General features: G+C 40.5%; 1 protein-coding gene across 1 annotated transcript in view; it reads left to right on the top strand.

Moving 5' to 3' along the window:
• Atp8b4 (ATPase phospholipid transporting 8B4 (putative)) overlaps positions 1 to 11,412 on the top strand; it is a 166,684-nt gene that overhangs the window by 99,242 nt on the left and 56,030 nt on the right. Inside the window, 3 exon segments of the mRNA XM_028755546.1 lie at positions 1,925 to 2,133; positions 6,026 to 6,072; positions 9,152 to 9,317. Coding sequence (XP_028611379.1) covers positions 1,925 to 2,133; positions 6,026 to 6,072; positions 9,152 to 9,317 — 422 coding nt within the window.

The raw sequence follows: 11,412 nt of genomic DNA on the forward strand, positions 1-11,412 counted from the left end.
AGAATTTTCCATCAAATAATTTTTGGATATAGTTAGTTGTGGGTAACTGAAACTATAGGAAGTAAGCCTCCAGGAAGAGGAGATCATTGCATAATACTATCGTGAAGGTTTGCACTGCCTGTAACAGATGCTGGGATTCTGGTTATAACTTGGGACTAATTTGTGTGTGTGTGTGTGTGTGTGTGTGAGAGAGAGAGAGAGAGAGAGAGAGAGAGAGAGAGAGAGAGAGACTTGGTAATCTTGCAAGTCATAGTTTCCTAATTGGTGAAGTTAGAAACTAGAGGGCCAGGACTTACTCATTTGACACTGTCTGCCTGTTTAGGACAGGTTAGGTGATGGGCCTGGACTCTTATGAGTCCTAACACTTTCCCAGTTAAAGGAATAAGGAGACGGTAAGCTACTCTGCAAAAATGTGAGTCAGAGTGGCTAGTTAGGAAAGCAGGGAGAGGGGCAGAAAAGTAAAACCCACATTAGAATATATAAATACATGCAGAATTAAGATATGTTTATATTTCTATCATATGATTTTATGTAGTCATCCTGTGATTTTAGTTTATGAGAAACTCAGAGATGACATAGCCCCACGTTACTCCGAGAGGAAAGAGTTGTGCCCAGCTTTCAGAACTTGATGCACAGCATTCAGAATTCCCACGCATCATCTAGCCTTCTTCCTGTAAAGACAAGAAAACCCACTCAGACCAGAAATAAACTGTAGGTCGCTACTATTATTGGTGCAATTTTATATTCTTTCAAATGCTCTTGTTAATATACAAAGACTTGAATTTAAAGTTGATGAGCAAAGGCAGGATTAATTCAAACTAAAATGAACCTATTCAGAAAAAAATAATGCATACAAGTGATTATAAACCTGGGCATCCAAAGTAATACACAACCCTGCTAGAATTCAGCTTAGCATCTGGTAATGTAAGTGATTATATATATATGCTATCTTTTAGATCAACAATAATTTAAAAACTTACCCATCAATAAAAACACCTAATGTACAGGAACAAATCTGTCTGGCTGTGGTGTGGAACTATATAAAAATAAAGGAAAGCTGAATATGTTACAATGTAAGTTCTTTCAAAAATGGGATTCCTAGAAAAAACTATAACCTTATCATTGAAGCTACACTTAGTTTTATGAAACAGGTTTTTTTTTTGCAAGTAGTTAACAATATAATACAAACCTAAGAAAATCCCTTAATAAAATTTCTACAAAAAACCGATACCTTACATTGTCATAATCTTTTGGGCACCCACCCCACTTGGCATTATAGATGACAGACATTTGGACTAAGACCCTTGGCCACAGACTTTCCGTTTCTGGAGTTTGAATATAAGCCATTACTGCACAAAGACTGTACTCTTTTCCTAGTAGATGGATAGTGAGAAACTCTTGTTTTTAGTCAAAATTGATCATGGTTTGCTTACTGCTTAGTAGAGACCTATTGTTGACTTCTTTTGAAAGTAAAACCACATCAATGTCTTACGACACATTTCTTCCAACTACACACACACACACACACACACACACACACACACACACACACACACATATATATCAGGAAGGAATCATTTACTCTGAGATGCAGATTGAGTTTCAAGTGAACATGCCACACAAAACTCTCCACTGGGCTTGTTTACTATAGAGAAGCACAGGCCCTTGCCTGAGGCTTCCTGATGAGCCAGCTATACCGTTGCTTTGTGACGCTGTAAGGAAACAGCTTGGGCACCAAGGGTTAGGAGCAGATTTTCAGTGGAGGCATCTCTGAAGATCACTAAGACCTAGGGACAAAGCACTTCTATATTTTTCTTTTGTTTTTGAAACTCTTGAGGATGTTGGCAATGCTTTGTGTGTTCATATAATGATAGATTCTCTCTCTCTGTTTTCTTCCTTTCTTTTTCATGTTAATGGACCACAGTGTGGAAGTAATCCGTCTGGGACACAGTTATTTTATAAATTGGGACCGGAAGATGTATTATGCTGTGAAAGCGATGCCCGCTGAAGCCCGGACGACCACACTCAATGAGGAGCTGGGCCAGATTGAATATATCTTCTCTGACAAAACAGGAACTCTTACTCAAAACATCATGACTTTTAAAAAATGTTCCATTAATGGAAGAGTCTATGGTAAGGGAATAGTTTATCTTAATGGTACCAAATGTATAAATAAGCAACATCATTAAAAAATAATATCCCCTTACCCAACCATCATGGTTTTCTTGTTAAGCATTGCCACGATACTTGACAGACAATGGACACCCATAAACTAGTTATTGCACATATTTGAAACAATCTGATGAAACTTAGGATCTGTTACCATCCATGGCTAGAGACAGTTCCCTTTGATACACTGTTCTGTGGATTTGCTCTGTAACTGCTCTAGAGGCTAAATTCCCTGGATGAGTCCTAGGCAGCATGATTTATCTTGTTAAGCCAATGTCTTATGCTTCCTCCTCTGTTCCCCTGTGGGATCAATGTCAATATATGTGTTTCTGAGGATTTAGTATTTCCTGAAATGCACATTTCTTCTGGCACCTTCACCTCCAAGTTCCCCTTTGGAATCTTCTGTATGGATAAATGGTTTGTATTTGGGGATCCAAGTGTCCTTTTTGTTCCTGGCCCATCTCAAGTCGGTGTTAGCTAGCTAGCAGACAATTTCTTCTGTAGAGGTCTAGTGGGACCTTTGCGATGCTCCGCTGGATCTTTTACCTTAATTCATAGAGGTCATTCATTTTGTCAAGGAGTTCCAAGAGAGGGTAACTTTTCTATGTCTCCTAATGGGAAGGAAACTTCACACCTTGTCAAATAATTTAAAGCAGGATTTGACTTTGAAGGAAAACAAGGGATTGAAAAAGTCAATATGCTATACTGTCCTGTCTTGTGACCTCCTTCTCATTGAATCCCATCACTGTCACCCACCCATGCAGTAATGGGGCCCTCAGCTCTCCTGTATCCCTAGTTCCCTATCCTGCCTCTTTGGTAGTGGACATGGTGACTTTCAGCCTGAGTTTTCTTGTGTGTCTTACATCCACATCGTGCCTGCTAAATAGCTAGAACCATTACTTAAAATTTATGGACATTATTTTTTGAGTCTAAAAATACTTCCTTAACCAAAATAGTGGTGTAAGTAAGACTGTTTTAGAATACTGGGGGATATTTTGAAATTTAGAGATCCCTTTGATTCATTTTAACCCAGTGATATAATTTCTAAGAAGCAGTCTGTAATTTTTAGACATGTGGACCAATAACCATCTGTTGAAACGTTTACCGAAGGCTACTTTTAGAGACAACTTCTTGATATTTTCAGGTAGAGATTTCAAGATCTTTGTAAATTTGCATATTTTAAAAACTGTATGAGGGCTAGTAATTTCCCTCATAGAATACAGGAAAAGAGCAGAAAGGGTTAAGTATCCTCTTTTGGTCCCAATTTATATATGCATTATAATTTATAACGTATTTATATCCATAAAACATATTTCTCCTTGCACATACACATACTGTTCAGAATTGCTTTTTTTGGGTACAGCTTAACTTGTTTCGAGTCATAGACCTGGACTTTGGGAAATGTTAACTTTTCACTCTAACCGATTGATTGTCTTAGTTTACCATTGCTGAGATGAAACACCAAGACCAAAGCAACCGAGGGAGCAAAGGGTTCATTTGGCTTAGATTTGAAGATCATGGCTTATCACCAAAGGAGTCAGAACCTGGAGGCATGAGCTGACGCAGAGGTCATGAAGGGGTGCTGCTTACTGGCTTGCTCTTCATGGTTGCTCAGCATACTTTTTATAGAACCCAGGACCACCAGCCCAGGGATGGCACCTCCCACAATTGGATGGGCCTTCCCACATTAATTATTGATTTAAAAAAATGTCCCACAGCCGTGCTTTGAGCCCAATCCTATAGAGGCATTTTCTCAGTCGATGTTCCCTCCTCTCAGATGACTCCAGTGTGTGTCAAGGTGACATAAAACTATCCAGAACACCTATTTACATCTTGTTTCTGTACTCAGTATTATTATATTCTTAGGTCTTTAATTTTTCTTCTGTTTTATCTCTAGCCCTGCAATAGGCTCTCTTTGGGGGACTTTTAAATACAAAGACACAGTTCTTTCTCTTTTTTCCATCATTTAATTTGAATGAATGCATATGTGGTCATGATAGGACCATGACCATGTGACTCAGATTTATATTGTAGGAGGTTGACTAGGTTCATTACAATCTCAAGGACTCCTCCTGCAAAGCACATGAGGCTGTGCCACTCGCTGGGAAATAGCTGTTCAAACATGAGAACCTGTGAATGACATGCCACACTCAAATCATGACATTCAGCCCTTGCTCCCTCAGCTCATGGTCATCTCGTGGTCCACAATGTGTTTCATCCAACTTCAAAACTTCCTATAGTCTTCAACACTCCTAATGTGCTTCAAAAGTCCAAAGTCTCTTCAAAGACTCAAGGTAGTCTTGTAACTGTGATCCCTTGGAAAATAAAGTTTGATTATTTACTTCCAAAATACAAGAACATAGAACAAACATTTCCCCCGCTGGCAAGCATTCATAGCATCTTCATATGTTATTAAAGATAGTCCTCAGGAAGGAGGTTTCAGACCAGTTCCAGATTGATTTCTCCAAGTCCCGTGTCTGAAATATCGTCAGCAATAGGGTTTTGCCTTCATGTTCTAGGAGGTAACCAAGGACAATGACAATCTATTGTCTCACTAGTCCCTTGGACTCACCCTGACCACCAGATCAAAAGGTTTCCCATGGTAGGTACTGGGGTTAGTCTATGGCTCTTATGGGGAGCACTATCATCTAGTGTTCACCATCTTAATTTTTTTGCTCATTTTTCATTAGTTCTTTGGGAATTTTGTGCAATGCATTTTTATAATGTTCACCCTCTCCCCCGACTCCTCCTAAATTCACGTCAGCTTCCCTACTTGGCGTCCTCTCCCCATCTTTGCCTGTCAGGTGTAGCTTATGCTGCCCATATGCTTTTGGATATGTGTCACTTACTAGAGGGTAGGCTACCTATTAAAGGTTGCGCCCATAGAAAAATGGACTTTCTCTCCCTCTGCCAATAGCTTCTTATCTGGAAGTGTGACTTTGTACCCGTCTCTTCCTCTCCCCCCACACTGGCATTTTGTATGGCCTGAGCCTGTACAGGTCTTACGCACTCTCAACTGCTGTGAGTCCGTATGTGTCTTCTGTATCCAGAGAACGGTTTCTTTGTAGTCACCCACTTCTTACGACCCTCATAGTCTTTCTACTCCCTTGCCCGACATTATCCCTGTGCCTTGGAGGGATGGGGTATGTTGTAGACACTCCATTTAGGGCTGAGAATTCCACAGCCTCTCATCTTCCATTCCTTAGTCAGCTGTGGGTCTGTGTTAATCATTTCCACTGCAGAACAAATTTTCTCTGATGGGAGTTGATTGATGTGCTAAGCTGGGGACACATGTCTCACCACCTTTTATTTTTAATGTATACTTATTTTGTTTTATCTTAAGCATAAGCACTCCTCTATATTGCCATTTATAGGGTTATGCATATTCTGCCAATACTTGAATTTATATTCTATCTAGTAATAGTACTTTAAGAAAAAGTACACTAATTGGCACCGTGTGTGTGTGTGTGTGTGTGTGTGTGTGTGTAAAATTGAATATATGTAAAATTATACTAACTGAGCAAGGTTTTTTTAGAAATATATATGTATATTCACACACACATATATATTGTTATATATATTGTCATATATATTGTTATTGTATGCATATATATATATGCATACAATAATAATTAATGGAAAAGAAGCCATTACTTTGAAGTGGAGAAAGATGGAACATGTGGGAGAGATTGAAGGCAGGAAAGGGAGGGGAAATGATGTAGTTATATTAATCTCTCCATGGTATTAAAAAACCCCAAAGTGCAAGCAAAACAAAACGCTAAATTTATCCTCTAAAATTGCATGTTTAAAACTACTTTCAGTTTTACTTACTATTTACTTTCAATGTTTATTTTAGTGGGTGAAGTGCCAGATGACGTGGGTCAGAAGAAAGAAATAACTAAGGTATAGAAGAGATGCATTCCATTTTTTTTTTGCTTTAGTTTTAAATGGTATATGCTTTTAAAGTATGACACATTCTTAAAGGCTTGATTTATACTATCCACCATGAGACATGTAAAAAACAAAACAAGAAATAGATTTACATGGTTCAAAATTTCTTCTAATCAAGGTCCCTTGGCCACACAGTTTCCAAATCTTTAGAGCTGTGCATGGATTCATCTCTCTGTTCAAATGGCTGGAAGAATGCAGGTTTCATGTCAAGGTCTCTACTCTGGCAGGAGATATGACTGAAGATAACATTGTGAATGCTGTGATCTTTCCTACCCACTGGTTCCCAACTCTTGTGACACTTACACTTTGCTTAGTGTGCCCCTGAACTGCAGCAATGTGGATGTAGGACACACCCTGACTCACATGAAAGATGTCACTAAAGGCTTTGGCCCCGAGGGTCAAGGATATGCCCTTGGTAATAAACCTCACTCCTCAAGCAAGCCAAGACACATAAAACACTCCTACCCCCACTTCTAAGCAAGCCAAGGCACAAAATTGCCACATCATGTCAGAAGTACGTCACCTCCCCAAGAAGCAGCACAGGCCACAATGTCATTCATCTATGTGCCTTTCACAGGCTGGCTCTTTGAGCTGGTTGAGCTGAAAGTCTACCCTATTGGTCATGAGCCTGGGTTAGGGAAAAAATGGGGAGGGGGCGGGCAGACAGATAAATCCTGATGAGTCATCTTGAAGAGTATGGTCCTAGCTACTGCAAGTGCTGCCCAACCACAGGATTAAGTATGATGCTAGGCCCTATGTATGGAAAGTGAACAAGGACAAACAGCCCTGGAGGCCCTGCAGCTGAAGAGAGTAACAGCCAGAGCTGATTCAGAGTGACAAGTGTCATGAGTCACAGGTCCTTGAGGAGACCAAGTCACACAGAGGCAAGACTCCCTGGTGCTGGAGGCAGACAGGGCCATAGCTACTCTTGATGGTACTCACAGAGATGATAATAGAGGAGGTGCCCACAAGCTCAAGTCCATAGTTCTCTGGGAAGCAGCCTCAGTGGGTTTCTCCCAGTGCTGGTCTACTTAACAAGCAGCAGAAGCCTGACTGACAGAAACACTCTCGACTCTACAAGGCTGAGCACCAGTGAGGGCTGCTGACTCTGACTCTGCAGCCTGCTCTTATTGCAAGTCCCTAACCAGGGCCCCTCCCTGTCCCACTTTTCATTTCCTATTTTACTGAACAGTTCAGCCAGAGCCCAGGCCCTGAGAGTGGGAATGAGCTCCATGTCCTGCATTAGGCTCTGGGGTCTGGCAGGGGAAGTCAGCTCCATAATGCAGGATATGGCCTTGCTGCCTGGGCAACAGGATTTGACCTATTGTAGATGTCTACTTGGTGGGCAACACCTCATCTTGCCATTGTACTAACATGGCTGGCTTCCTGACTCCTAACAGCTGTCATCCCGGTAAGGCAAGGTCTCTGCACCACACCAGGGTCCCAGCTGGGAAATTCAGGAGGCTTTGGGCTCCAGTGCTGTAGCCACAGTCACCGGCCTGCCTCTCTTGTGCGGAAGTCCCGCCTATTCTTTGTTCCTCTTGGATAGAGCCTCTGCTACATAGCATTGTAGGTGATTCAAGCTATATAGTGATGGTGTGGCAGCTGCCTCTTGGCAGAGCATAGCTTAAGACCTGTAGTTCCTGTAAATACTGGATCAGTGAATAAACGAAAGCATGGTAAGGCAGAAAGGAGCACGTTGCCCAAAGCATCATTTCTTCATCCCGAAAAAGGCCACATTGAAACGTTCGGTCAAAACAAGAGTACATGAAAACAAGCATCTCCTCCGATCCCAAAGTAAGGATGGAACACAAAGGGATTCTGGACATGGCAGGGTTGTGTATTTCAGTGTCTCTCTGTGATACATATGGATTCAGACCTTGGAGCCAAAGAAATGGAAGTCCAGCCACAGTGTGACGCTAGACTGTTAACTAGATAACAATAAATATAATAATAATACTCATATGATTTCATCTTTGGAGGGAATACTTAATTTTAGTTACAAAGATCCATGTTACCAGCCTTGGATATGGGAATATAGTGGAAAAGCGGAGGGCCAAAGCAATTGAATGGTTGTCATATCCTTATAAACCCAGAAGCTGAGAGATAGTCTGTTGTGAAAGGAAAGGGACATTTCATTACTTATAGGACTGTCATAAAGTTTCTAAACTTGAGGTTTAAATGTCTGAAAGATAGGGCATGACCATATGAAATCAACAAAAGGTCAAAAGGTGGAGGTCAGGTTGGAGTTCTTAAATGGAAAGAAGTACACAGCGAAGGTGTTGTGTGACACTATTCCTAAGGGTATGAGAGCCTATTTAGTCCAGATAGGGAACTGATGACAAACTAAAATAACGGTACCACCAGGTTCCATCTTAATGAGCCAATGGATTTTATTGGGGTTCCTTAAAGGAAAATGGGTGAGGGGTTATTTACAGGAGCAGAGTAGCTCAGAGAGCTGCATCACCAGAGCCCACCTTAATGTGGCAACCACCCACGATAGCTGGAAACGTGCATATCCTACAGGAAGCTCAGAGGTTGGAGAGTGTCCTTTCCAGGTAGCTCACTCGGTCTGAGCCTTCCAAGGCAGCCTGGTTGATCTCTACCTCTTCTAGGAGGTGTTTCAGGGCTTACAGATGTCCTTACTGCTTATATACATGTGGAGGAAGGGGTCTGTTGAATCTGGTTAGTTTCAAGGTCTCCCTGAAGCTATTCTGAGTGGTTTACTCATTGAATTTAAGGATCTTCCCAGCAAGAAAATAGTTTCATCCCCACCCCACCTTTAACATCCTGGGTCTTAATAAACTTCCCTCAAAGATAGAAGGCCCTACTCTGCTACACAGGAACGTGTGAATGTCTACTAGAAAAGTTTTAGTCTTGAAACAATCTGGGATAAATTAGTGGTTGCAGGTTTTTAAAAGTTAAGACATATAATGACAACCCATAAAATGTGCAAAGGTTAAAACATGGAAAAGACAAATGATTACTTTTGGAAAAAGTTTGTTTTGGTGGTGGTGGTGTTCTCTTGTAGAAAAAGGAGGCTATGGACTTCCCAGGCAAATCGAAATCAGAAAGAACACTCCATTTCTTTGACCACAGTCTGATGGAATCCATTGAGCTGGGGGACCCCAAAGTCCACGAATTCCTTCGCTTACTGGCTCTCTGCCATACTGTAATGTCAGAGGAGAATAGTGCAGGTAAGTGCTTGAATAGTGAACCTTTGAAAAAATGTAACAACGATAGGCTTTGGTATTCAAATTGAAGGATTTCTGAACTAAAAGTAGAATACTCCAAGCAAGGTTTTCTAGTCTCCAGCTTTTTGTTTTTATTCTGAATGCTTCTGAGAAACAAGGAATTTTTTTTACTCTTTATTCATTTTGTTTATGTGTATGAATATCTTAGCTGCATGTATGCTTGTATACCCATTTGTGTGTAGTTCCTACGTATGAAGGTCTCTGATCACCTGGAACTGGAGTTACAGACATTTGTGAGCTGCTATGTGGGTGCTGGGAATTGAACCCGGGTCCTCTGAAAGAGCAGCAGGCATTCTTAATTGCCAGGCCATCACTCCACTCCCCATAAATACATTAAAGAAAAAGAGAATAGAAAGCTAAAGATCCAAATATGTCCTTCATCTGATATTAAATGCTTCTTATGATTGAGCGCCACACTTGGCTGTGAAATTCTAGTACACAGAACACAGGGAAATACAGTTCACATCGTACATGTTCATGGATGGAGCTGACCATACAGTGGGGATGAATTCTACATGAAACACTGGTCATCATGCTGATCAAGGACTTGTACATGTTACGTGGTGATGTGGAGCTCAGGGTTTATAAAATACAGCAAACCCAGCTGGCTTACTTTACCTTTGATCCTAAGAGGCAAATGATGATGCCAGAGAATCAACTTCTTTCTTCAAAGTCTAACAGTTTTACCTGTAAGTGTTGTTTCTTTTTACTACCAAATGTAAAGTTAAAATTACTACCCAAGGAAGTAATAAGTGCCGGATTAACCCATTCTTTAGATTTTAATTGCTTTCAAGATTCACATAATTATATTTATGGCTTTAATTGATCTTTATAATATTAACACCACAAGGAATCGTTATATTCCCTTCTGGGAACTGCCTTAAGGAAGTTTCTTTCATTTCTGCCTTTTGAGTTAATTTCATTTCCTAAACCCTATTTCATTTTAATAGCACTCTCTGTTTTCCATTAATGTTATGATATTCTTTAGATCTCTTTGAGGATATTAATTATACTTAATTTGAAATTTGCTTTTGTTTCATCCAGTAAGTTGTATTTTATTGAGTATGTTCTCTCTTTTTCTCTCTCCTCTCTGCCTCTGTCTCTCTGTCTCTCTGTGTCTGTGTCTCTCTGTGTCTCTGTCTCTCTCTGTGTCTCTCTCTCTTTCTCTCTGTCTCTCTGTGTGTGTGTCTTTCCCTCCCTCCAGCCCTTCCTCTCTATCTCTCTCCCTTCTCCATCTCCCCTTCTGCCTCTGCATCTAACTTTCATGTTGTTCTTAAATGTTTGGTGATTTATGGTTGTCTGTTCCTCTTTGTGTGAGAGGCTTTTTGCTTGGTAAATGTCATTTATTATCGTAGCCTGTTGCTCAAGATCCTATGGATGAGGCAGGTCTTGTAACTGGTCTTTGGATTGTGAGGTCCTCTGTTCTGGGAGTCATGTCACCAAGGTTACCATCTTGCTTTTCCAGAGCGGACACTAGGAGTCTGCCAGGGCTCTTATTAAAAGCAGAAATTGCATACAAATTCCCTGTCTTGTTTCCCCTCTGACTCTGTGGAAGTCTGACACTACTACACTCATTCACCTGTGGCCTCTGGTCCCAGACTCAGATCTTCACCCTTTCTCGAGATTGCCTGAACATGAGTAGTACTTCAGTCTGTCATTCAGAGCAAGCTGGCTGGAGAAGGAGCACAGTGGTACAGGAGTAACAAGTGGAATTTTTCAATTACGTTTCTAATGAGGCCTCCCAAGATTCTGTTCTCATTAGTTGACTGAGTTTGGAGACTCTTTGGTGCTTTTCCTTGCCTGTTATTTCACGTTCTTCGAAGATGCTTTGAAAGGTGTTTTTTTTCTCTATCTTTGTTCCTTTATTGATCAAATCCTCATTTTATCATTCAGATAGTTCTCAGATTTGTAGATTCATTCTTCAATTCTAGCACGTTCAAAATTTACATTGTGCTGTAATTCAATGCATCAAAGTATGTACATGCATATCATATACAAGCATATATATATATATATATATATATATATATATATATAT

Source organism: Grammomys surdaster, unplaced genomic scaffold (assembly GCF_004785775.1).
Source record: "Grammomys surdaster isolate TR1022 unplaced genomic scaffold, NIH_TR_1.0 129, whole genome shotgun sequence".
Classification (NCBI taxonomy): Eukaryota; Metazoa; Chordata; class Mammalia; order Rodentia; family Muridae; genus Grammomys; species Grammomys surdaster.